Source organism: Ahaetulla prasina, chromosome 1 (assembly GCF_028640845.1).
Source record: "Ahaetulla prasina isolate Xishuangbanna chromosome 1, ASM2864084v1, whole genome shotgun sequence".
In the NCBI taxonomy this organism is placed as follows: Eukaryota; Metazoa; Chordata; class Lepidosauria; order Squamata; family Colubridae; genus Ahaetulla; species Ahaetulla prasina.
In genome coordinates this window covers 220,751,229-220,778,453 of record NC_080539.1, presented here as the reverse complement: position 1 = coordinate 220,778,453, position 27,225 = coordinate 220,751,229, and the positions used below count along the sequence as shown (strand labels likewise).

The 27,225-nt window shown below is 42.0% G+C and overlaps 1 protein-coding gene across 5 annotated transcripts in view; it reads left to right on the top strand.

Annotated features, from left to right (window-relative positions):
- CSRNP3 (cysteine and serine rich nuclear protein 3) overlaps positions 1-27,225 on the top strand; it is a 57,508-nt gene that overhangs the window by 18,587 nt on the left and 11,696 nt on the right. For all 5 annotated transcript variants that reach the window (XR_009156154.1, XM_058191495.1, XM_058191479.1 and 2 more), the window contains exons 2-4: positions 1,969-2,139; positions 23,372-23,631; positions 26,201-26,497. Coding sequence is in view for 4 of the 5 variants with exons in the window: in XM_058191466.1 (XP_058047449.1) it covers positions 1,969-2,139; positions 23,372-23,631; positions 26,201-26,497 (728 nt within the window). In the remaining variant the exon portion in view is untranslated. The remainder of the gene's footprint in view (positions 1-1,968; positions 2,140-23,371; positions 23,632-26,200; positions 26,498-27,225) is intronic.

Genomic DNA, 27,225 nt, shown 5'->3' with positions numbered 1-27,225 from the left:
GAGAGAGGGTGGGGTGGGGGAGAGATGAGGCCAGAGATACAGTGCAGAAAGAGTGGCAGGGAACAATCATTAAAATTGCCTGCCCCTTCTGATAATACAAGTCTCTTCCAAAAATGAAACACAAAAGAAAGCAAAGTCAAAACAGATGCTTAATTGCTCTTTGAGCAGGGGTGTCAAACTCAAGGCCAGGGGGCCGGATCCAGCCCGTAGGGTGCTTAGATCTGGCCCATGGAGCTGCCCTGGAAAAAGTGAAGGACCAGCCTGTGGCATTTTTGCCAGCAAAAAGGGACTCCTGAGCTCCATTTTTGGCTGCAACGGCCTCCTGCAATCCTCTGCCAGTGAAGAGGGCACTACCGAGCTCTGTTTTCACTGGCAGAGGGTTGCAGGAGGCCGTTGCAGCCAAAAATGGAGCTCAGGAGCCTGTTTTCTCCAGCAGAGTGCTCGGGCCGCCACAGGCACCCCTGACATGAGTGACGTCGAGCTGGCCACACCCCATGGCCATATCCCCTTGAAGTCAAACACAACCCTAATACAGCCCTCAATGAAATCAAGTTTGACACCCCTATCTTAAGAGAATTTAAAATATTCTGAATGAAAATATTAGGAATGTTTGCTAAAGCATTGTCAAGATTTTAAGTTAAAGCATTTTAAAAAATAATTTCCATATTGCAGTTTTGTTGTGTGTGTGTATAAAATATATATAAAATGTATGTATGTACACACACAGAGAGAGAGAGTATTTTAACCACACGAGAGAAACAATTGCATGGAACTGAATCAGTCTCGGGAGGATGATATTTTGCTCCTCTAAAGTCTGAAAGAAGGCTTGGAATTTAGTGAGAAATCTGACATGAATGTTCACTACTCAGTTGGGTTTCAGTTCCCAAAACTGGCTCTTTCCAATATTGAGAAAATCTGGAATATTTTACAACCCTATTAAACAGAATTAAATTAATTGCCTCCCATTGTGACAGAATGTGGTTTTTTTTCTTTTATGAAAAAAAACCCCAGAGTGTAGGTACTCCTCAACCTACAACCACAACTGAGCCCAGAATTTATATTGCTAAGTGAAACATTTATTAAGTGAATTTTTCCCCATTTTACAATGTTTCTTGCCACAGCTGTTAAGTGAATCACTGCAATTGTTAAATTACTAACACAATTGTTAAGTGAATCAGGCTTCCCCATTGACTGCTTGTCAGAAGGTTGCAAAAAACATGACCCCAGGACATTGCAACCGTCATAAATTTGAACCAGTTGTCAAATATCCAAATGTAAATCACATGACCATGGGGATGCTGCAACGGCCAGTATGAAAAGTATGAAAAATTGTCATAAGTCACTTTTTTCAGTGCCATTGTAACTTATAATGGTCACGAAATGAACTGTTATAAGTCAAGGACTAACTGAACAACAAGAATGCAGCTCTTTCTTTTCTACACTGCAATAGGCTGTTTTGATAATTCAGAAGTATTTCATTTCAGAACCTTTGAACTCTTTGAAATAATCAACAAAGCCTCCTTTGTAAATGAAAAAAAAAATGATCGGAACTCAAACCAAAGCGTTTCAAATTTAAACTATTGGGACATAACACACACAAACATCAACATTGATTCACTGATGAAACTACTCTTAGTGAACCGCCATGTGAATGGCATGAGGTATTTTAATTTAGATATATGTTTAAAATATAGCTTTTACAGCAATTATTTCAGTAGTCAGAGTTTACATTTTTTTCAATTGAAAGGAGGGAAAATTGCAGTAAGTTTTCTTGGTCCAAATATTAGTGCTTAGGGTTTTTAAAAAAATAAAATAAAAGGAGAGAGGAGGGAAGCATAGTAAGCGTCCTTGGTCCACATACCTTAATGCTACTGACAATTAATTCATCGAGGATAAATCTCAAGATCTTAATTGCTTAGTCTTCAGCCAAAAGTTCCTTGGCTTTCATTGTGTCTCTTCCTATTGCAGGTACATGTGACAGTAGTGCAGCTATGAGTGGAATTTTAAAGAGGAAGTTTGAAGAAGTTGATGGCTCCTCACCCTGTTCTTCCGTGCGGGAATCAGATGATGACATCTCTAGCAGCGAAAGCGCTGAGAGTGGGGATAGTGTCAACCCTTCCACTTCAAACCATTTTACCCGTAAGTACTACAGTTACATTGCAAGGGGTCTTTCCTCATTATAGACAATGAAAGTCAGTGCCTACGGTTTCCTCCATAGTCACCTGGTTTTCTACTCTGCTGGAAATAGATTGAGCACCAGAGCTGACAGCTCACACAACTGGAGCAGTTGGGAGGTGCTTTCCATCATATGGAGCAGATGGTTGGTGTGAACTGGGTTTTATATTGGGATTTTTAAATTGCAAGAGTCAGAGCCATACATGTGAAGAAGTGAACTCCTCAGATCATCAAGGAGGTATGCTATCTATCAAATTTGTGACAGGCAGACATGAGCAGCAAGGTTGTTTTATAAGTTTAGACTTATGCCTGTATTTGGAATTTTGAAGTGATGTAATGGGCTCTCTTTAAATGTTTGCCATGGTGGACATAGCCAGTCTCAAAACACCCATTTCCAGAAGGCAAATTGGTAAAAGTGTTCCACACAATACATCTAACATCCATCCTAGCATGTTCCCAAAACTTCAGCTGACCTTGTCTTTTATCTGGGCAAGTGGGTGCATCTTCAGATAAGACACTAGCTTCCATCCAGCTACTATTTTTATTTACAAAGAATGCTTCTAAGATCTGTGTAGCACCAGCAGTCATTGTTGGATATACAGTTTAGGTACTGAGATTGTTGCTTTCATTTGCAACATGTTTATTTCCATTAAAAAAAAATTACTTGGTCAGGGAGTTCAGCAGACACGAAGGAAGATGATGGCAGGCATATTGATGTCCATAGATGTCAAAACTGGTGAAACAAGGTTTAGACTCTAGAATATAAAACAGCCTCCAAGATGGTTTTTGTCAAGTTGCGTCAAAGCTTGCCTTTCAGATGATTGTTCAGCTATTTCATTTGTCATTTGATTGTCTGAGCCACAGAAAGCCACAGATCTGCAAAGAATGTTGTAGGATGCTCTTCTTAAAGTCTTACGTATGCTGTAATCTCATGGATATTGTTAGTTTAAATCATTTGTATTTTAGATTTTTTGCCTGACTGGCTGATGTGAATACTGTATTCTGATTAGAAAAAGGGGCAGAATTCATGGAACTTTAAATAATTTAAGTATGGTTAGTAGAAGACCTTGGACCCAAGTGTACCAACCTAGCAATAATGTATCTATATTAGTTTATGGTAAAATATTTAATTTGCTTATTCACTATTTTCATCAGTGTTTATAATTTAAATAATAACTTTAATAAGTTGTTATTATTATTGTATGGCAGTTTAATGGATTGAGTGAGGGCGAGAGGTCTGTCGTTCTATAGCCTTTGCATTATAAATTGTGAGTAATCAAATGCGAAGCACAAAGTTCATACAAATGAATTTGGCTCTGCAAAATCTAAGGGAAGGCAACTTAGTCCTGTCATCTGAATCCTACTCATGTGGTCTCATCTCCGTAAATCATGTTTATGGTTTCCGCTTATGAGATTAACCTAATAATTAAAGATTGATCGAACCGGAGATACGCTTAAGTATGAAAGTATTGAAGACCAAATGTCAATTCTGATGGCTTCCTGGCAGGAAAAGAAAATGACGAAATAATTCTAGTGTGTGAATATAAAGGAGAAAATGAGGAGAGGGAGACAATGCTAGAGCAGTTATTTTGTGTGGAACTTCCTCTTACTTCCTGGCAAGGCAGGAATAGAGCCCTGTCTGAAAGTAAGTTAGAGTCTCTCTGGCCTTCCAAATATTGTTATAATTTACATTCTGTTGTCCATGGCCATCTACTATGTTGAGTAAGGTGGTTATGTTTGAGATACAGTGTAACTACTTCTTGCCTAAGCAGTATTGAAGACGAGGAACCAATGGTCTGATTTGTTATATGATTATTTCTTCTGTTCTTTTGATTGGGGATAGAAAGGAGTGGCAAGACGATAACTATCCATGTAAAGGTAGGGATAAGTGGGGTATTTTTGGTAAGAAGCTGTGCAGTGTGCTGGCCAAACTACCGTGAAGTAAAAAGGAAAAACACAATGTGATGAGTTATAAAAGGAGGAACAGAACTTATAAACATATTTAGCTATGTCTAGCTATAGATTACGACAATGTCATTTGAATTGGGGCTGCAGCTGAGTTAAGTTGTTGAGTTGCATTTAGCTGAGTTGAGTTGCAGAAGAATCTTAACTTGGCAACTTTAACAGTAAATAGCACTATTTGGAGGTAAGCTGCCACATAAGGTTCCATTGAGGTTTGTATTGAAATTATGGTATATTATAAATGGTGCTGTCCCTGGTGTGCATTGACAGTTGCTTGATATCTTGCCAACTTAACCTCCTTGGGACATGTTATCATGATGGTGCTAAATTATGGCTGTATGAGGTAGTATTTCAGTAGCATGAAGGCCAGCTGTAACGTGATTAATTTAATTGTCTGAAAAGTCTGTTTTACATTTTACAGTTACATGCATTGAACCTAATCGTTTTGACTCATACATAAATGGGCATTTCTCTGCCTTTCTTTCTCACACAACACATGCACCCAGACATATTTTAAAAGCAAATATTATACAATGTTCTTCCCCCTTCCTCATGTCACAGGCATCTCATTAAGAGACCACTGTGGTAATGTTACTAAGTTAGTTGCTAACTAATGAGATCTACCTGTTAATTAACCAGAAAAAAGAGACATTTTACAAGTGGAAGTCATCCCTCTATTTCAGACTCTGCATCATTTTCAGAAGTTAACCAGTAAAGTTCCTTCTAGTTCAGTGATGGCTAACCTTTTCTTGACCGAGTGCCCAAAGCACGCACACACGTGTGCGAAGGCACGCGCATGCATCCGAACCCCCAAAATGCAATGCACTCCCCAAGAATGCACTCCGCTCATGCGTGTGCAGGCCCCCGCATGTGTTGTGTCTCGTCCGATCTCACCACCACAGCCGGGGTCTGCTTATCTGCTTCCGAACGCTAAAGAATGTCCTAGCATGCCTCCCGGCCCCAGCCGTGGCTCCATGCCCAGACAGGCTGAGGAGGGGGCATCTCCCGGCCCCAGCCCTGGCTCCATGCCCAGACAGGCTGAAGAAGAGCAAGTATCTCCAGCCCCCAGCTCTGGCTCCATGCCCAGGCAAACGGAGCAACTAGACCCCTCCCCCTCCTCCACAGCATGTGAGCCTGAGGAAGGTTTATTACCAACAGCTGCCGATTGGAGTGACCCTCGCTTCAGAAGAATTGATAGGCGGCGGCGTCAGAAGGAAGAGAGGGGCAGGCCTGGATAAGTGCTGAGTCATGGAGCCACACCCCATGGCCTATATAAAGGATCTGCTTTCTGGCAGTCTCTGAGTCAGGCAAAGTCTAAACATATCTTGCTGAAGTCACTTTCTGGTCTCCTGCCTGCCCTGAGGACTTTGCTAGGACTTTGGCAGAGCTGCAGAGGCACACCTGATTCGGATTTCCCTGACCCGGCCGTCAGCGGAGGAGTGGGACACGACAGCATGCACCTCAACCCCCGCACATGCACAGCAGAGACTCAAAGACCAGCTGGCCAGTGGGAGGCGTCTTAGCATGCACAGCAGAGCTGAACTGGGGCGATGGCTCGCGCACCATCAGAGAGGACACTGTGTGCCACCTCTGGCACATGTGCCATAGGTTCGCCATCACAGTTCAAGTCAATGCATGTCCTCAGTGATAGTTAACATCTCATTATATATTTTTTTTCTTTATTATTGTTGTTTTTGTCTGTCAAACAAGTAAATATATAAGGTCACTGATGCCCTTCAGAAGTGAAGTCCTTCATAAGTAAACCCCACTGAGTCATGTGGACATATAATTACAGTTCTAAAAGAAAAGTCAAAAAAGAAAGAAAGCCAAATTCAGACACTTCTGCTTGCTATTATATGTAGCTAACTGTGGCTGCTTTTCTAAATCTTTTTAAATATCAAACGATGAGTACTGAGGTACCACTGCAAATATTATATTCCTGATATTTACAGTGATATCTTGGTTCTCATTGTTCTTACACAGCTCTGCATACATACATGGTGATTCAGAGGAGACAAGGAGGGCCCAGCAATGATTTGTGCATCAAAATGTCATGACATGTTTGGTAAAGCTTACATGCTTGCTTCATAAACATGTCATTTGTGCATAGATGTCAGCATTTAGACATCGTCAAAATTTCCTATGGTTGTTTCTTAGTGGGGAGGCAATCATTTGTCATGATTATGCTGTTTTTTAAAAAAAATGGCAAGAAAATTTGTTTAGATTGGGTTCCAATCTAGATATTTCAAGGAACTGTCTAGGACTTGTAGTGTCTGTGTACCTGCATAAATTCCCTCTTGCTGAAATTCTCTTACATCTCATTTCACTACTTAAAAACCTCTGACTAGGAAGGAAGGAAGGAAGGAAGGAAGGAAGGAAGGAAGGAAGGAAGGAAGGAAGGAAGGAAGGAAGGAAGAGTATCTGAACCTCTGAATTTTACTGATTTTAAATTTAAAATTTTCCGTCCAAATCTGATCCCTCAAAAAAAAAACGCACCTCTGTCCATTCTTTGATATCATAACATCCCCAGTTATGTCTCATGTGACCCTACGACCCATCAGATTAAAATATAACCCCATTGCTACAAATTACAAAGTACTGTCTTCTAATTTAATCTGGATTTTATATGAGCATGAATTGCTACAGCAAATTATGTCTACAAATAGCTTCTTTACCATTCTAGACTGATTTGCTGCCATATTTACCATTTGAGAATCTAAAATAAGATTTTAGTGTAAGTTATGCACAATCTATCATGTTTGTTCAAGGGGAAACCAAGTCGTCTCTAAATATCCCCAAATGCTGAATTGCCAACTACTAAAATTTGTCCTATCTCTGAACGAGATTTCACTTTATCCGCCTCAAGCTTATTGGTGATTCCGAGCATCCGTTCGGGATTTATTTATTTCTTCATTTGATTTTAAGGCTGCCCATTTGCTGTCGCGGAGAAAAAGAGCTGGCTGTCATGAGAATTCTGATGCCATTGTATATCGGCATTCTGAATGGCAGCTAATAATTCCATGCAGGTATATAAATAAGATAAGGGGACAAACGCCTTCCTATTTGAATACATTCCCCTGCGTCATCTGTTGGAATCTCTCAACTAAGCAAGAATGTCACTATTGTAAAAAATGGTTGTATATCCCTTGTCTGGATAGACAAACCAGCAGAATCCTGTAATCAGGGATATTAGATGCCATTCAGACAGTTGGACAGCCTTCTCCTCTGCTTCTCCTTGATTTGTATTGCATACAGTGTTTGTTTACATAAGACCTATGAATCTTATTTAAATCCGATGTTGTTTATGAATCTTGCATGTTAACCAAATCCAAAAATGCACTTCATCTTAAGAAATGACCCCCTCTAGCATATGAAATGAACACATTTAGGGTGAGGGAATATGAAATCGATTGAGATACAGATTACAAAGCTCGCTGTGGAGGAAATAATATCTATAGAAATAAAATCAATCCAGCTAGGATTACTTTTGGGAATAAGCCTCTAGGATGCAGTATAGTTTCTGAATAAAATGTAAATGCTTGGGCTTCCTCAGAAGCATAGATAAATAGATGGCTACAATTGTGAAACAACTAGAATTAACGATGAGTACCAAGATACCACTGTAAATATTAGGAATATATTTATAGTGGTACCTCGATACTTATCATTAATGGATTGTGGGAGGTGCAATGAGTACCAAAAATGATGAGTACCAAACAAATGTTTTCCATAAGGAATAATGTAGTAAGTCACAAGGCAGCTGACACTGACAACTTGTAGTTTATGCGTTGACAATGAGCACCCTGACAAAATTCTCGCATCAAAATATGTTGAGTACCAAATTTGATGAGTTTCAAAGCAGTTGAGTATCAAGGTACCACTGATATCTAATGATAAAAATGTTTAATTAAGGCTACATATCTGGGCTACAAAAACTGAGAGGATCTAGGTGGCAACAAATACTTTTGTTATATTTGCTTTTTCTTTTTTTATTACCATCTGTTTTGCCCTGCTCTCCTGCAAGATACGTTGAGATTATGACTTTAAAAATTCTTTGCTACTCTGTTGACTGGGAATTCTGGGAATTTATTATTTATTTGTGTGCATGTTTTAACATTTTGCCCTAAACCATTCTTTGAGTGGCTTGCAAACTACAAAGCTGTATAAATTAAAGTATGAAAAATTAATAACATAAACAACAACAGATGGGTCACAATTCAGGCATAGATTTTGTTCCCAAATGCCTCTCCAGAGAACCATTTTTTAAAGAACATTTTGCAAATACAACATGAGATGTTTCAAATATCTAGATGTTTGCTGAAGTGGGGGGGGTATCATAATTCAGAACACTCAATCACTAGATCCCTGTACTTCAGGGGTCTCCAACCTTGGCAACTTTAAGCTTGGAGGACTTCAATTCCCAGAATTCCCCAGCCAGCTGGGCGAAAGGAGCCTTATAGATATCTAAGTCCTAAGGCATGCTGATAGTCTTCAACTTACAACCATTTGTTTACTGACCATTTGAAATTACAACACATTGAAAAAAGTGATTTAAAACCAGTCCTCACATTTATGACCATCCCAGCATCCCTGTGATCATGGGATCAAAGTTCAGTTGCTTTGGCAACCAGCATATATTTATGGCAGTGTTTTAAATTTTTTTACTACCAGTTCTGTGGGTGTGGCTTGGTGGGCATGGCATGTCTTGGTGGATATGGCTTGGTGGGCATGGCAGGGGAAGGTTACTATAAAATCTCCATTCCCACCCCACTCCAGGGGAAGGTTACTGCAAAATCCCCATTTCCTCCCGATCAGCTGGGACTCGGGAGGCAGAGAATAGATGAGAGTGGGGCCAGTCAGAATTTTTACTGCCGATCTCTGAACTACTCAAAATTTCTGCTACTGGTTCTCCAGAACTGGTCAGAACCTGCTGAAACCCACCTCTGATTTATGGGCAGTTGCAAAATCCCAGGGTCATGGGGTCGCCGTTTGAAACCTTCCCAGCTGGCTTCTGAGAAGAAAAGTCAATGGAGGAAGCTGGAGTCATTTAATGACTGCAAGATTCACTTAATAACCGCAGTGGTTTGCTTAAGAACCATGACAAAAAGGTCATAAAAATTCATTTAATAACTGCTTTCCCAAATGTAGTTGTAAGTCTATATTACCTGTATAACCTGCATTAAACATAACCAGCACCTTGAATTGCACTGGAAGGTGACTGATAGTCAATGCAGCATCTGCATTAGTGGTATTATATAGGCAGTTATAGGCACTCTAATAATTAAATGCTAAGCCAAATGAAGCATCCAAAAGGTCTTCAAGGACTGGCCCATGTAGAGTTATAGTAGTCTATCCAAGGGTGATAAGAGCATGTGTGACTGAATGCAAAGCTTCCTGTTCTAGAACTGGCACACACAAAATACTGATGGAAGGCCCTTTATGTTTCATTTCTTCTGGAGTGTAGCAAGTTGAGGAAGGCTTGACTGATACCTACCATGTTTCCCCGAAAATAAGACCCTGTCTTATTTTTTTTAACCCCAAAATAAGTGCTTGGCCTTATTTTTGGGGATGTCTTATTACTTTGGGGCGCGTGGAGCAAGATGGGGCTTCTCTTGCCGTCTTACCTGATTTCCAGCTCTGTCTCCCTAACCAGAGGAAATGGTGGGGACCAGCTGCACATGTGTTTAAATATTTTCAGGGAGCGCTTACCATATTTTTTGGAGTATAAGACACACCTTTTCCCCCCAAAAAAGTGGGTGAAAATCTGGGTGTGTCTTATACTCTGAATGTAGCCCCACCCAGCTTCTCAAATGGAGGCTTCAAAGGTTGAAAGAAGCTTCAGAAAAGAATCCCCAAAACAGAGCTTCAGAAAAGAAACCCCCAAATAGAGCTTCAGAAAAGAAGCTCCCAAACAGAGCTTCAGAGGCTTTTTTTCTGAAGTTCTGTTTTGGAGGCTTTCAGAGGCAGAAAAATGTTTTTTCTGAAACAGAGTTTCAGAGGCAGAAAAAAAAAAGCAAAAAAAAGCAAGGCACAGAGCTCACAACCAAGGAACCTGATGCTAAAATTCACCTCTGGGAACAGCTGATTGGGGGTATTCCAGGAGGCTTATCCATCTGCCAATCAGCTTTTTTCTTATTTTTCTCCCCAAAAACTAAGGTGCGTCTTATACTTCAAAAAATATGGTATTTTTGGGGGGGAGGTTATTTTAGTGCATGTGCTCAAAAGCCTGATTGGGCTTATTACCTTTTGATACCATCGACCATGGTATCTTGCTGCGCTGGCTAGGGGGTTTGGGAGTGGGAGGCACCGTTTATCGGTGGTTCTCCTCCTATCTCTCTGGCCAGACGCAGACGGTGTTGGCAGGGGGGCAGAGATCGACCCCGAGGTGCCTCATGTGTGGGGTGCCGCAGGGGTCGATTCTCTCGCCTCTCCTGTTCAACATCTATATGAAGCCGCTGGGTGAGATCATCAGTGGCTTTGGGGTGAGGTACCAACTGTACGCTGATGATACGCAGCTGTACATTTCCACCCTAGGCCATCCCAACGAAGCCGTCAAAGTCCTGTCCCGGTGTCTGGAAGCCGTACGGGTCTGGATGGGGAGAAACAGGCTCAAGCTCAATCCCTCCAAGACGGAGTGGCTGTGGATGCCGGCACCCCGGTACAGTCAGCTGCAGCCGCAGCTGACTGTTGGGGGCGAGTCGTTGGCCCCGATGGAAAGGGTGCGCAACTTGGGCATTCTCCTGGATGGACGGTTGTCTTTTGAAAATCACTTGATGACCGTCTCCAGGAGAGCTTTTCATCATGTTTGCCTGATTCGCCAGTTGCGCCCCTTCCTGGACCGGGATGCCCTATGCACGGTCACTCATGCTCTTGTTACCTCTCGCCTGGACTACTGCAATGCTCTCTACATGGGGCTCCCCTTGAAGAGCACCCGGAGGCTCTTCATTGGTTCAGAATGCAGCTGCGCGGGTGATAGAGGGAGCCGCTCGCTGCTCCCATGTGACACCACTCCTGCGCAGACTGCACTGGCTACCTGTGGTCTTTAGGGTGCACTTCAAGGTGCTGGTTACTACCTTTAAAGCGCTACATGGCTTAGGGCCGGGTTATCTGTGGGACCGCCTACTGTTACCGAGTGCCTCCCACCGACCCATGCGCTCTCACAGGGAGGGACTCCTCAGGGTGCCGTCCACCAAACAGTGTCGGCTGGCGGCCCCCAGGGGATGGGCTTTCTCTGTGGGGGCTCCTACCCTCTGGAACGAACTTCCCACAGGACTTCGCCAACTTCCTGACCTTCGAACCTTTCGCCGCGAGCTGAAAACATATTTGTTCATTCGTGCAGGACTGGCATAGGATTTTATATTTTATATTTTTATTTTTAATGGGTTTTATTGTTTTATCTTAATTAGAGCCAAATGGAATAAGTTTTTTAAACAGTATTTTTATCTTGTATTTATATTGTCGCTTGTTTTTATTTGGCTGTAAACCGCCCTGAGTCCCTTGGGAGAAGGGCGGTATAAAAATCTAATAAAATAAAATAAATAAATAAATTATCAGGGGATGTCTTATTTTAGGGAAACAAGGTACTATTGAGTCAAAAGAGTTATTATTCATGGAATACGTGAACATATCTTTGCAAAAGGATAACACTGTAGTTAAATGAGTATTTGAAATCCATTCAGATTTGAGTCTGTAGAGATTCTCAGTCATCCAAGTCATGTTTGTCCCAAAGGTGCTGTTTTCTGGAGGCAACTGGACTTCCTTGTTTTTTCTTTTGTTTCTTTCTTTTGTTTTTTATCCAAGAAGCTTCTTCAATTCTGGAGGAACCAGGAGAACTACTCAGGTGACCCTGAGGACACAGATAAACCTCCAAGTCCTTCAAAGACCCTCTAAAAGAATGCAGATTACCAACTGTCTGCAAGGAATATAAATCCTTCCATTCCTCGCTATCCTGTCAGAGCTGAAGAAGCTTCTTGGATGAGAAGCAAAACCTTTGGGATATTCGGATTTGAGTTTGCAGATATCAGCATAGAAGGTCTGCTGTCCACATACAGTTCAGTTCAATAATATTGACCTTGTTATGCAGATATAAAAACACACATTCAGCTCCTTGTGATTTTGAATTAGGGGTCTTGAGGGACCCAATTCCTTTTCCTGAGCTCTTACAGACTTTCCATCAATCAATCATAGCTGTCTATTGAAGCATCTCTTACATAAAAAAGAGAAAAATCATATTTGGAATAAGATTTAAGTCCACGTCTGAATTTGGTAGAAGTTTGCCATTGTTAGATTTGATTTTTTAAAACTATATGTGTTTAAGATGATGGTAATCTTTTATCCAGGGAAATGTTCCTGGGATTGTTATCACGAAGGCCCTTTTGAAAAGGTGAGATTCTCACTGGAAAATTTCATCTCATTAAATTGGCTGTGACACTTTTATTGTGCCAGCTGTGCTGCTTGCTGGATCATTTGCAACCAAATTTAAAACCTTAGTTTTAATCTTTAAAACTTTATGCCTCTTTGAGCTAAGTTATGCGAAAAATGAGATTCAACCCGTGTGGCCTTTAAGATCTTTAATGGATTTTACCTCCTCCTTGCTTGACTTATAGGATAGACAAGTTACTGAGTAGAATAAAGAGGAACTTCTCTTAAATAGCCTGAGAACACTTTCTTCATGGAAGTTACGAAGTTTGTTATTAGATTTTTATCCCACCTTTTATCACTTTATAAGTAACTCAAGGCAACAAACATACCTAATACTCCTCCCTCTTCCTATTTTTCCCACAACAGCAACCCTATGAGGTTGGTTGGACTGAGAGAGACTGACTGATCCAAAGTCATCCCAGCCCAACTCATCTCACGTGATTGTTATTGTGGGGAAAGTATGAATATGTGGGAAAGCTCTCAAAATCTCTCCTTTTCTCATGACCGTGGTTTGACTTGTATTTTATGCGACTGTACCTTTTTCTGACTTGAACTGAATGAAATGTCAGTTTTGTTCTTGTTACTGGCTTTTATTAATTTTATTATTTTTTTTCTGCTTTTTTAGAAACTGTTTTTATTATTCTATCTGTGAATTACCTTCTACGGGTTTGCACTTTGTAAAACAATCTATTTTAAATAGATATAAATTACAAAATACAGGTAGTCCTCGACTTATAACAGTCCCATTTAGTGACTCTTCGAAGTCAGAACAGCATTTTAAAAAGTGACTTACAACCATTTTTCACACTGTATATCTTCATATCTTTCTGTTCTTGAAAACGTTCTTTCTTCTACCACATTCATATAACTTGCTTTATGGTTGGTTATTTTTCTTTAAATCTGTCGCTTCCCTCATTTTGAGAATTTCATCCATGATCCAACTAAACACAATTTTTTTTGTTTTTTCTGTTCACATTTCAACCTCACCCCATTTCTATTGACCTCACCCCATTCCTAAGAGGACTATAAGGGGTGTGCATAAGAGCACAAAAGTGCCTACCGTTCCTGTCCTATTGTTCCCTTCATTATATAAATAATAATAATAATGTTTTAATTTGTATACCACCCTTCTCCCGAAGGACTCAGGGCGGTGAACAGGCAAATAAAATATAAACAGAAACATACACCATAATTAAAACAACCCTTAAAAAACTGATTCAAATTAGCCAGAAAATTTAAAATAACCTTACACCCCATAAAATTACAGAATTTAAAACCCACAATTAAAATTTAAAATTTAGAATTTAAAATCAAGCCAATCCAGCCAAACGGAATAAATAAGTTTTAAGTTCGCGGCGAAAGGTCCCGAGGTCAGGTAGTTGTCGAAGCCCGGGGGGAAGCTCGTTCCACAGGGTAGGAGCCCCCACAGAGAAGGTCCTCCCCCTGGGGACCGCCAGTCGACATTGTTTGGCTGACGGCACCCTGAGGAGTCCCTCTCTGTGGGAACGCACCGGACGCTCGGAGATAGAGGCCGGCAGTAGACGGTCCCGTAAGTATCAAATTAATATAGCTGATGCATATTCTTTACTTATATATATATATATTTTCTTCATGATATGTTTTTTTATGACAATATTTGTGTATACTGTTGTGACAAAATGAAATTTAAAAAAATTATACACATAGTATTTGACTTACAACCATTCGTTCAGTGATTATTCCAAGTTACAACGGCACTGAAAAAAATGACTTATGACTATTTTTTCACACTTACAACTGTTGCATATGATCAAAATTTGGATGCTTGACAACTGGCTCATATTTATGATGGGTTGCAGCACCTCGGGGTCACATAATCACTTTTTGACCGTCTGACCAGCAATGTCAATGGGGAAGGCAGATTCACTTAACAGTTGTGTTAATAATTTAACAACTGTAGTGATTCAGTTAACAGCTCTGGCAAGAAAGATTGTAAAATGGGGGAAAACTCACTTAACAACTGTCTCACTTAGCAACATAAATTTTGGATTTAATTGTGGTTGTATGGCAAGGATTATATTTCTGCTTAAATTGTTTTTGTGAGGGTGGTAAATGTGTTACATCACCCTCAGGTTGAAAACCTGCCATACTTCGTCAAGGAGCCCTACAGTTTACATTTATTATAACTTGCTTTTGACATCAAGAAAATAGCTGGAATTGGGGGAGGGAAGTGTTCACACTTTGGATCTCAGCCAGGCAGACCTCAATTTATTTATGCTTAGTAACTGAGTAGCTTTTTTTTACAGTTAAAAAAAGGTACTTGAAAATGTTCAAAAGGTTTGACAGTCATTCACACTAAGATTTGCACAAATGAGGCAATACAGCCGTGATGGCGAACCTATGGCACGCATGTCACAGGTGCACACGGAGCCATATCAGTGGGCACGGGAGCATTGCCCTAGCTCAGCTCCAGCGTGCATGCGCACGCCGGCCAGCTGATTTTTTTGGCCTTCTGGGCCCACTGGAAGTCGTGAAACAGGCTGTTTCTGTTCTCTGGAAGGCCGCCAGGGGGTGGGGAAGGCCCATTTTTGCCCTCCCCATGCTCCAGGGGCTTTCTAGGTGCCTGGGAAGGGTGAAAATGGCTTCCCCACCCCTCGAAGGCTCTGGGGGGGTGGGGAAGGCCATTTTCACCTTCCCCAGGCTCCTAGAAAGCCCCTGGAGCATGGGGAGGGCAAAAAATGGGCCTTCCGGGCCCACTATACCATCGCATGCCAAAAGCAGGGGGGCACATTCGCGGGGGGGGCGCATTGAATTATGGGTGTGGGCACGTGCACGTGTGACCCACCCCGTGCAACCCCCGCTTTTGGCACGTGATGACAAAAAGGTTAGACATCACTGCAATACAGGCTTTCCTTTCCTACCGCAGGTTTATTTTTAACTAGCCTTACACACAGATACACATGCGCGCATACACACACACACACACACACACAGATTTCTCCCTCCTCCCCACCCACTTTCCAGCACCCTCTCCTGTCTCTGGAATTCCCTGGGCTATTTTTGGAACTCTTGATAGAATTTACCTGCCAAAGATGCAATAAAGAACTTCTTAATATAAGAGCAGCTGAAAGTCTGATTCCTGAAATGTTAGAGAGATACTTTTCTCCAGAAATACCCTTTGTGACCTTCTGAAAAGCCCTTAAAATTGGGATTTTTTTCCAGCAAGTCTAGGGATCCCCTGGTAATGGGAAGCCCTGGGAGCTGGCTGTATTATACAAGTAACGTACAACAGTTCGTTTAGCGACCGTTCAAAGTTACAACACTGAATAAAGTGACTTATGACCATTTTTCACGCTTATGACCATTGCAGCATCCGCCATGGTCACATGATCAAAATTCAGGAGCTTGGTTCATATTTATGGGTTGCAGTGTCCTGGGATCATGTGATCCCCTTTTGTGACTTTCTGACAAGCAAAGTCAATAGGGAAGCCAGATTCACTTAGCAAGTGTGTCACTAATTTAACAACTGCAGTGATCCCCGGGCAAGAAAAGTCGTAAAATGGAGCAAAACTCACTTAACAAATGTCTCACTTAGCCACAGAAATTTGGGGTTCAGTTGTGGTCGTAAGTCGAGGACCACCTATCTTCCCTCTTGTGATCTTGCTTTTGCTTCGTTGATTTTTATGCAATGTTTTAATCACCGGTTTTATTGTATACTGCCCAGAGTCACTTGGTATGAGATGAGTAGCCATATAAATTTGACAACTAAATACATAACACAGTTGGTTCCAGTGGATGTGCTAAAAGTGCCAGGTGCTGAAACTAATCACGTATGAACCCCCAGAGAAGTGTTTTGATGGGAGATCACTGGAAGATCTCAGTGAGCTCAAAATTAACACATCATACGTAAAACATAAGATCAGCATGAATCAGCCATATTTTTTTAGGGAGCAAACTCCATTTTTCACCTAGTCATAACCATTCCCGCATAAATAAATAAAAAGTGCTAAAACTGAATCTGTAAGAAAGGATTAAAATTTTCATTCCGTTTCAACAGTTAGTGCAGGGATGTCAAACTCAATTTCATTGAGGGCTGCTTTAGGGCTGTGTTTGACCTCAGGGGGCTGGGGGTGTGTGGCCAGCTCGGTGTCACTCATGTCGGGGGCGCTTGTGGTGACCAGAGTGCTCTGCCAGCAAAAACATGCTCCCGAGCTCTGTTTCCTGCTGCAACATCCTCCTGCAACCCTCTGCCAGTGAAAACTGAGCTTGCGATGGCCGCGTGTGGCCCTCCAGAGCTCCAGTTTTGCTAGTAGAGGCACAGCGGGTTGATCCCTCACTGTTTCCAGGGTGGCACAGCATGCCAGGACTAAGCACCCCATGGGCAGGACCCTGAGTTTGACATCCCTGATTTAATCAATCTCAGAAAAATATTCACAAATTTTGCAGATTTTGTAATTTTGCGCATTCTTAATTAAAGTTTTTTTCCTTTTTGTTTAAAAACATTGAAAGTCAGTGAGCATCTTGTTACAGAGATGATGATATGCAGAGGCACCTCATTTTCAATGGATGAGATAGAAGGGTAGTTTCACACTTGCAAAGGAGACTTTTCACTAGCCAACCAACCCCCCACCCAGCCCCACCCCAAAAAAGTTCCAGATTGTTCTTGCTGCAAAGCAAGGTTGTTGGCTCATCTGTGACAAATGTAAAGTATGCAATGATTTGGGAAGGAAATTTTGTAAAGATCTTCATCTCTATTTTGTCTCAATATTTTTACAATAAACATTAATAGACTTCCATTTGCAGTCTCCCATTTTCAGACTGACTCCTACATTATATGTGTGCCACCTGTTGTGATCTGCCAGCAGCCCACAGAAGTAGCAGCAGAGTCTGACAGTGAGGAGGCTGGGGAGGACAATGGGCCAGTCCTGGACTCAGGGGAAGGCCCAGACGAGGGTTCTGCATCAGAGGCAGAGATGGGGCCAGGGCCATCTGGGAACAATGCACGGACTCCGGAGCCTCCAGAGGCGGACAGCAGAGAGGCAGAGGAACAGGAGGAGCCTGTTCCTAGTGCATGCATGCGAAGAGCTGCCAGAAGGCAAGAGCAGCTAAAGCAAAAAGGATGACTCGGGAGTAAGGCCAGGAGATGATTGGCCCCTCCCATAAGGCTTAAAAGAGCAGCAATGGCTCTTGGACTCTTTGTAGGAAAGCAACGTTGTTACATCTGTTTCTATTCATGTCTCTTGTTTCTGAACTTTGTGGGGCTTTGTCAAGAAAAGCCTTTGGCAGGGTGCCAAAGAAGATAAAAGTTTGTGATAAGGCCGAAGGACTTTTTCTGAAGGACTTGTTTTGGAATTAATTTGGACTAAGCTGGGAATGAAGTAATTCCCGGCTGTTATAATAAAATAGCTTTGTTTAAGACTAAGTGTGTCTTTTATGTCTAAGTGAGGTCACAACACCACCTCTGGCTCCTTAACTTAATGAAGTGTTTCAGGGAAATTGAAAGCTGGCACATCTTTTGTGTGTATGTGTGTGTGTATATATATTGGCAAGTGTGCTCAGTGATGGATTTGGGTTCCATTATCCAACTTGTTAAGACAGAGAGTGCTTCTTTCTATGATCAACTTTGCAAAGAGTGTTGCAAAACAAGACAGAACTTCTGGGATTTTGACAGCTGTGTGAAAGAGGTTACAGCTGATGTTGCTTTCCATGACAGGGAATACTTGTTGCATTTCCTGCTGAGGCACAAATGTTAATGCTCTAGGAATTCCATTCACATTTGCATCTAGCCACCTAACATTATTGTGGTCGTATGCTATATGTCACTACATGAATGTGTGAATCTTGCCCCTTCCACCAAGTTTTGTAATTTGCAAGAATTTCAAGCTGAACGTGTTCTAGTATAGGGGTCCCCAACCTCCTGTCCATGGCATGCCAGAAACGGGGCCGCACAAACAAGTGAGGCCCTATTCGGGTGATGCAGGCAGCACAAGAAACCACACCCCCTCTGGCCCAGAGAAAAACCTCTCTCCGTAGAACCGGTCCCAAGTACCCATAAGATTGGGCGGGTCGCTGTTTCAGTACATACAAAGTTTTTATATTATAAGAGAATAAGCAGGGCTTGCCAAAAAGCCCTTTTTTCATACTCTCATGTTTCAAAGCAATGCATATATTTCAAAACATTGTATATATACAGAAGTCCACCTTTTACCCATGACTGACCTTGCTGAGTTGGGGTGAAAATGCAACACAGTGTTCAAGGTTACAATTCAGAGCAGAAGCATTGCAACGATAATTGTAAAATAATATAGAACCTCTGTCACATTGGACTGAATTATTTATGAAGCTAATGGGATATGCTATTTGGAGATATAAATGAAACCTATGTATTGAAAACAAAAATCTTATTTCCTGGAGTAGGAAAAGATTGTACTGTAAGAAGCGTATGGCTTAGGAAAGTATTTTAGTTCACAAAAGACCAGAGCTTTAGCTTCAATAAGATTAAAAAGTAATACGAGAGCTCCGTTTTCTTCACTACTTTTACCGTAGCAGGAAAAGATTATATTACATTAGGAGGATGTCTCGGGAAAGTATTTTGGGTTTCTTTAGAAAATGTCAGAGCTTTAGCTATATTGAAAGGCTAAAAGTAACAGGACAAGCTCTCCTTTTTGATATTAATTTTCTAGAGAAGTAGTATTCTTCCTTATGTTGTCAGGATCTTTCTCTGATCGATTTTATTGATCAAATCACTTGAAACTACTTCACCTTGAAATCAAAACAAAGAGTTTTGATAGCTTCATTTTAACCTGATTAGCACGAAGCTGGGGTCAAATGGATTGAAGAAGAGAAACTAGATTTTTTTTTCTGATTTGTAAAAAGTGTTACAGATTTCTGTGCACAATTTTGTCTCAATCTTGATCCCTGGTGTTGCCTGACGTAGTCCCTGTAATTTCCTTGGCACAGTTTTTAGAAGTGGTTTGCCACTGCCTTTTTCCTAAGCTTGAGAAAGAATGACTGGACGATGATCATTCAGCTGTATTTTCTGCTTAAGGCAGGACTAAAACTCACAGTCTCCTGATTTCTAGCTTGGTGCTTAAGAGCTATATCACTGGATCTCAGAAATAGATTAGTCAGCTGGATAGCAGAAGTTATGAATGCTTCTTGGAGAATGAAACCTTCACCGGAGCACAATTTGAAAAGTACTGTTGATGCATTGTTCTCTTTCATTTAAAAAAATAAATAAATTTGATTTTATTCTGGTTATGAAACTCTTCCTCCCTTGAAAATAAAGATCTAATATGCATTTGAAACCTAAGTTTAAAAGTCCTGTAGCGTTCCTGATTGATGAAAGAACAGACCGCAAAGCCAAAGGACTTAATTTCCTGAAGCTGTTTTAACTAGCTTCATGCTTCTGGCTATGGTTGTTAAAATATATAGCTTCACATTACAAAGGCTGTTGGCATGTTTTATGATCCTTTTAGTTCCTCCCTCTTCACTATTACATTTTTCCCATCATACCTGTGCAACTGTCATACCTGAATTACATAAATATGATTTATCGTCTCATGCCCCCGGTGTTGTTTTGCCACCCCGGGTGCATGAGGCAGAAGAGTTAAGCAGCTTTTGCAACTGCACTTCATATTTTTCATTATAAGCTAAATGCTGCTCATGTTTCTACCGTGTTTCTCCAAAAATAAAACAGGGTCTTATTTTGTTTTGACCCCCCCAAATAAAGGCTTGGCCTTATTATGGGGGGGGGTCTTATTTTGGGGGATGCAGGAGGTAGTGAGCATGGGACTGGATGTCCTGTCGCTGCCGTCGCCTTCCTTCCATGTTCTTTGTGCCAGCCGAGTGGCCCAATACATTCCACCCCAATGGCAACAGCTGCTTCCCTTCCCTGCCGTCTCTTTATTGAGAGGGGCGGTGGGGCGGGGGAGAAGCAAGACGCGTGGAGCAAGACGTGGCTCCCCTTGCTGTCTCTTTTCCCTCCTTCGCAAGGCATGACAGGGCTCCTGCCCCTCGCTTAGCCACCCGCCCCCTTTAGGGATGCAGTGTGGGGGGGACAGGTAGGGCGGGTGAGAAGCGGGACGCGTGAGAAGGTCTTCTTTTACAGCGTGTTTCCCTGGATATAACGGCGAGGAAAGCGACGGAGCTGAAAAGGTAAGACCTGCGTCTCGCTTCTCAGCCGCCCTATGTGCCACCCCCAAATTGCATCCCTAAAGGGGGCGGGTGGCTAAGCGAGGGGCAGGAGCCCTGTCATGCCCAGCGAGCGGGAGAGAAGAGACAGCAAGGGGAGCCACGTCTCACTCCATGCGTCTCGCTTCTCTCCCGCTCCACCTGCCACCCCTCTCGATAAAGAGACAGCAGGGAAGGGAAGCAGCCAGGCTGCTGTTGCCATTGGGGTGGGGTGGGGTGGGACATGTTGGGCCGCTCGACCAGCACGAAGAGCAGGGAGTGGAGGGCATGTCGCTGCCTTCCTCCCCCCCCCCGCCTTACCGCCTCAACCTATTTTGATTGCGCAGCAAGCAACCAGAGGAAATGGGGGGATCAGCTGCACATGCGTGTAAATAGTTGGTGGAGGAGCTTATTTTGCAGGGGTGGCTTATATTATCACATGCGCTGAAAAGCCCGATTGGGTTTATTATCCAGACATGTCTTATTTTCAGGGAAACACGGTATGTGGATTTATAAAAGGCATGGCTAGGCAGCGGAAAAAAGAAAGTTTAAATGCCAAAATCTGATGCAGTAGAAGATCTAAAAAAAAGATCTGGTTTACTCATTCTCGTATAAGATCTAAAAAGATCCAGAGATTAAATTGGCAAAATCTTACAAGATTAAAGAAATTCTGAGTTTTCTAATGATAAGGATGATTTATGCAGCCCTACCTTTAAAAAGTGGCCAAATCAGAAACTTTCTTATTTCAAGAATAAGCATAAAAGAGCTGAATTTGAGGACGGACAAAAAGTTTAATTCATATTCATAGAAGTAACTTTATATGAAACATTGAGCAGGTGAAAATTTTATGAAGACACTAGGCAACGGTGACTCATTGGGCCAGTCTTCCAAAGATACTTGCTTACTTAAACGGAGAAGCGGAATGACTGCAGGCAGATAAAGGAATCAATGAGAGCAGGGACGAGTTCCAACTTCCTGCAAGCATCCCCGTTGACAAGACTTATGGGAAGCTGGCAGAGAGCTTGGAAATTACTCCTCCTCCTCGGCTGGCCTGCAAAACTAACTGCCACTTCTCTGAGGGGAGGGGAGAAGAAAAGAAACTGTGGACCCTGAGGAAAACTACACCTCCCTGCCAGAGGTTGGTTTTAACAGGTTCTGACCAGTTCTGGAGAACCGGTAGCGAAAATTTTTAGTAGTTCGGAGAACCGGTAATAAAAATTCTGACTGGCCCCACCCCATCTATTCTCTGCCTTCTGAGTCCCAGCTGATCGGGAGGAAATGGGGATTGTGCAGTAACTTTCCCCTGGAGTGGGGAGGAAATGGGGATTTTGCAGTAACCTTCCCCTGGAGTGGGGTGGGAATGGAGATTTTACAGTGTCCTCCCCCTGCCACGCCCACCAAGCCATGCCACGCCCACCAAGTCACATCCACAGAACTGGTAGTAAAAAAATTGAAACCCCCCACTGCTCCCCCCCCACGTCTCCGTTTCCCTTGATTCCCTTGGTTAAGTCTGATGTAAGATTAGAGCAATTACTTCACCACTGTTTTAATCAGCTAACCTATTTAGCATATTTTAATAGGGTTTTTATTGGTTTCTATTGTTTTAGTGATCAGGCCATGATAATATTTAGTTTTAACTGGGTCTTAATGTTTATTTATTATATTGTTTTAATATGCCTGTGAACCGCCCTGAGTCCTACGGGAGATGGTGCGGTATATAAGTTTGATTAATAAATAAATAAATAAATAAATAACCTAACTGGCTAATTGACTTGATACTATCAGTAATGGTAGTTGGGAAAGATCTTGGAGAACAGGCCCCCGGGAAACTTTTCAGGAAAGATCAGATAACACAGAGTGTATCCCCCAGTTGGACTGCAGAAGAGGCTCAGAAAGCTTGCCAGATTCTGTTTATGTAGCTTTACAATAAGGTAGAAAATACACCATCTGGTTATGTTTCCTGTCTGATCCACCTAGGAAGGCTGACATACTTTGACTCATAAAAAAATGAACCTGACATGCCGAATTAAGCAGTATGCTGCTTTTAGGAGGCATAGTAAGATAGCTGGACAAAGTGGTTAAAGAAAGTAACCAAGCACAGAGCTTCATTTTGTCTGGCATTTTCCTTGTACCGTTTAGACAGGCTTCCCGAGGCATCTGGAGCAAGCCACCGTTTCTGTGTTGTGATGTTACTTACAACACAAGTTCTACCTCTTAGGTGCTTAACACGCACCTTTGTGTCAAGAGTACACTTCCCCCCCCCCGAAAATAAGACATCCCCTGATAATAAGCCCAATCAGGCTTTTGAGCGCATGCGCTAAAATAAGCCCCCCCAAATAAGGCCTCCCTAAAAATATTTAAATGCATGTGCATCTGGTCCCCACCATTTCCTCTGGTTTCCTCAAAATAATAAGACCTCCCTGAAAATAAGGCCAAGGGCTTATTTCGGGGTTCAAAAAAAATATAAGACAGGGTCTTATTTTCGGGGAAACACGGTACAAAAAGGGGCAAGAATTTGCGTTGCAGAATCAACCTCTCCATTGCAGGCTTCCTGCCCCGTCCATTTTAACCTGGTTAGTGGATGGCAGCATTAAGGGATGGCAGCATTGAAGAGATGGATAAGCAGGGTTTGATTTAAACTTGTCCTTTGTTTTCGTTCCAGCATCCTCGATTCTGAAGAGTGAGAAAAGGAAGAGGACAAAAAATGTTCATTTTAATTGTGTTACGGTATACTACTTCACCAGGAGGCAAGGCTTCACGAGCGTTCCCAGCCAAGGAGGCAGCACTTTGGGCATGTCCACTCGTCACAACAGTGTACGCCAATACACCCTTGGGGAGTTTGCCATGGAGCAAGAAAGGCTCCACCGAGAGATGTTAAGAGAACATCTCAGGGAGGAAAAGCTGAACTCCTTAAAACTCAAGGTAAAAAAAAAAAGGGAAGGGGGGGGGGCAGGATCCTTTTACCGCCGCCTCTGACATATGGGCCCAAAACATTAACGGTGGGATTGGCGCTTGATATCCTTGGCAAGGTTGCAGTTCCACTTCTTAAAATGGCTGCAGTTCAGTCGCTTCCAACAAGCTGGCATTGACCCTGTCTCTCTGTATTAACTCATCAGATTTTTTTTTAAATAGGCTTCCACCTGGGCTCTTTAAGATGATCGTTTTCTTCCTGCTATGCAGATACGGTGACAATTCGTTCCACCCCATCAAAGTTCCAGCTTTGATCGGGATGCAAATATAGTTAAGCCAGCTGCTAGGTGTGGATTGTTCTGCACAAAAGAGATTTTGAACAGATATTCAGGAAGGTTTTCTCTTTGAATCATATGAAGGGCTGCTGGGAAAATTGCAACAGCAACTGTGCTTACTCTGTGTGATATCCAGTTGCACAAAACACTGAAACCCACATCTTTTGGTTGATACAGGAGCTTGTTTTGATTCTCTAAAAAGTGATTCTCTATAGTGAACACACCTGCCAGGGATAGGCCTGATATTGTTCACCTGGATATGTTTTGCTGTATGCAAGCTACTTGATACATTCCCCCCCTCCTCCTTTTTTAAAGGATATCCTATGCAAATAGCAACGAGGGCTGTGTAAAATATTTGAAATAGGTGTTTTGTAAAGTTCATTAACACAGACAAAACATTTCTCTTTGAAGTATTAGAGTAGTGTTTCCTTTAAGATGCTGATACAGCTGCTTCCAAATTGCCCTTAGTACGGGATGCACAAAACTAGTTACTCTTGGACTATCAGCAAAGGGAAACAGCTGGGAAGAGGACAGGGATGAAATGCTGCCAGTTTGGACAGGATCGCCTGATCCGGTAGCGATGGCAGCGGGTGGTTCGGAGAACTGGTAGCAAAAATCCCTGCCCCCCGCATGCCCAGCTGAACTGCGTGATCATCAGAGGTGGGTTTTTTTTTTTTTACTTTTAAAAGCATTTTTTCTTCGGCGGAAAAAATGCTTTTAAAAGTAAAAAAAAAAGGCTCTGATGATCGCGCGGCTCAGCTGGGATCGTCAGAGCCTTTTAAAAGCATTTTTTCTACAACCTCTTCAACCGAAGAGTTTATAAAAAATGTTTTTAAAAGGCTCTGACGATCCCACCTGAGTTTCCTGATCATAAGAGGCTTTTTTTTTCTTTTAAAGGCAAAAAAAAATGCTTTTAAAAGAGCACAAAAGCCTCTTGACGATCAGGCAACTCAGCTGGGATCGTCAGAGCCTTTTAAAAGCATTGTTTTACAACCTCTCCAGTCGAAGAGTTTGTAGAAAAAATGCTTTTAAAAGTAAAAAAAAAAAGTTGAACCCGCCCACCCAGTCACATTACCCCTCCACCAAGCCACACCCACAGAACCGGTAGTAACAAATTTTACATTTCACCACTGGCAGAGGGACATACTTCAAAGCAGCTATTCAAGCTTTGCAAAAAAAGGACAACTGCAAAAAGATGTGGTCTGCTTATGCTAAAGCAGGGCTACCAAACTCATGGCCTGCGAGCCAGATGTGTCACGTGCTGGCCACGCCCGGTTTAGCAAAGGGGAAAAAAGTCCTGATAGATCACGTGACACTGATGTGACAACGTGAGTTTGACAACCCTAGGCTAAGTGGTTTTGCAGAGTATCTGTCTGAACATTTTCCCAATCCTAGACGGTATTCCAATGGCACCTGCAAGGGATGGTCGAAATCAGCAAGATGGCAGGTAGAGCTTCACAGTGTAAGCCCTGAACCATGTGTACATCTACCTTCAAAAGAAGCAGGAGAAAACATAGTGGCATTCCCCAGAATAAGGTTGATGGGACACAGAAGTATAAAGAGCATCAGAAAAATAAAGGTGATTATGTATTATCCTAAACCACTGTTCCTCAGACTTGGCAACTTTAAGATAAATAAACCTCAATCCCCAGAATTTCCCGGCCAGCATATTGGACTGGGGAATTCTGGGAGTTGAAGTCCACATACCTTGAAAGTTGCCAAGTTTGAGATATTTTGTCCTAAACCCTTGATTCAAAAGACTACTGGGAGAAAAGTGCATGCTTTAAAACAGAGAACTCATTCAATCCAAATGAAATTTTATGCATGCACACAGCATTGTATATACTCTATGCATATGTAACATAGAAACAGGATGTTACACCTATGTATTGTATGTATGTGCAATATGGCAAATAGTATTTTGCACAAGCACAGGAGCATACAGTCCATAGAGAAATGTTATTCATTGCATCTGGGATCTGTTAAACAGAATTGTTGCGCTGAGGATTTATTTTGGTTATCCAAGCTTGGTCTATGGTATAAGCTGTTTATAAATGCTTCAAAGCATCTTCAGTTGTTCACTTAATAATAAGAGCCATGAAAACAAAGCAGAGATATTTAAAGACAGTGTGGTCCTCATAAATCAATTCCACACGCTTGCATAACAAAAGCTTATGCTACATAGATGGTTTCCTTTGAACATTCTGTTCAGTGGAGCTATGACGCATCTTTTAATGTTACTACAGATGACTAATAATGGCACGGTGGAATCCGAGGAAGCAAACACTTTAACGCTGGAGGACATTTCTGATGATGATATAGATCTGGACAACACCGAAGTAGATGAGTACTTCTTTCTACAACCTCTGCCGACAAAGAAACGAAGGGCGCTCCTGCGAGCCTCTGGAGTCAAGAAGATTGATGTGGAAGAAAAACATGAGCTGCGAGCCATCCGTCTTTCAAGAGAGGACTGTGGTTGCGATTGTCGAATCTTCTGTGACCCGGAAACTTGCACTTGCTGCCTTGCAGGCATAAAATGCCAGGTGAGAGGGCTTCACTTAAGGCATTCTTCATCAAAGGGCAGTTCCAAGTGTTTGATTTTCAAAAAAGGAAGGATATCCTGCCCATTCACACTCATCTAGGTGCTCTGAAGAGAGGCATTGCCCTATTACCCCAGCTACAGGAAGTTTCAGCTGTAGTTGTCCCTCCAGGTATTGCCGAAACACAGATCCCAACAATTGAAAGCACAGCCACCACTTATTTATTTATTTATTTATTTATTTATTTATTTATTTATTTATTTATTCGTATTTGTATACCGCCCTATCTCCCGAAGGACCACTGAGGGATGCAAAGAGTAATTTGGCATAATCTGGAGAAACATGGGATTCTGTGTGCAGCTATACATGGCAAAGTACAATAAAGAAGATATAAAACAGATAGCCCAGGTTTTGGTTTTGGCTCAACCTCCCTAATAAGAGCTGTTTTCTTCAACTGGATGATATATTGGGTCTAAAACTCTCAGAATTCCCATAAGCATAGTAAATGTTCCATCACAACTTAAGGGTAGCAGGTTAGAGAAGGTTAATTTAAAGCAGCGGTGTCAAACTCGATATCATTGAGGGCCGCATCAGGGTTGTGCTTGACCTCGGGAGGCTGGTTGGCCGTGGCCAGGGTGGACGTGGCCAGCTTTTTTTAAATTTGCATTTATATCCTGCCCTTCTCCGAAGACTCAGGGCGGCTTACACTATGTCAAGCAATAGTCTTCATC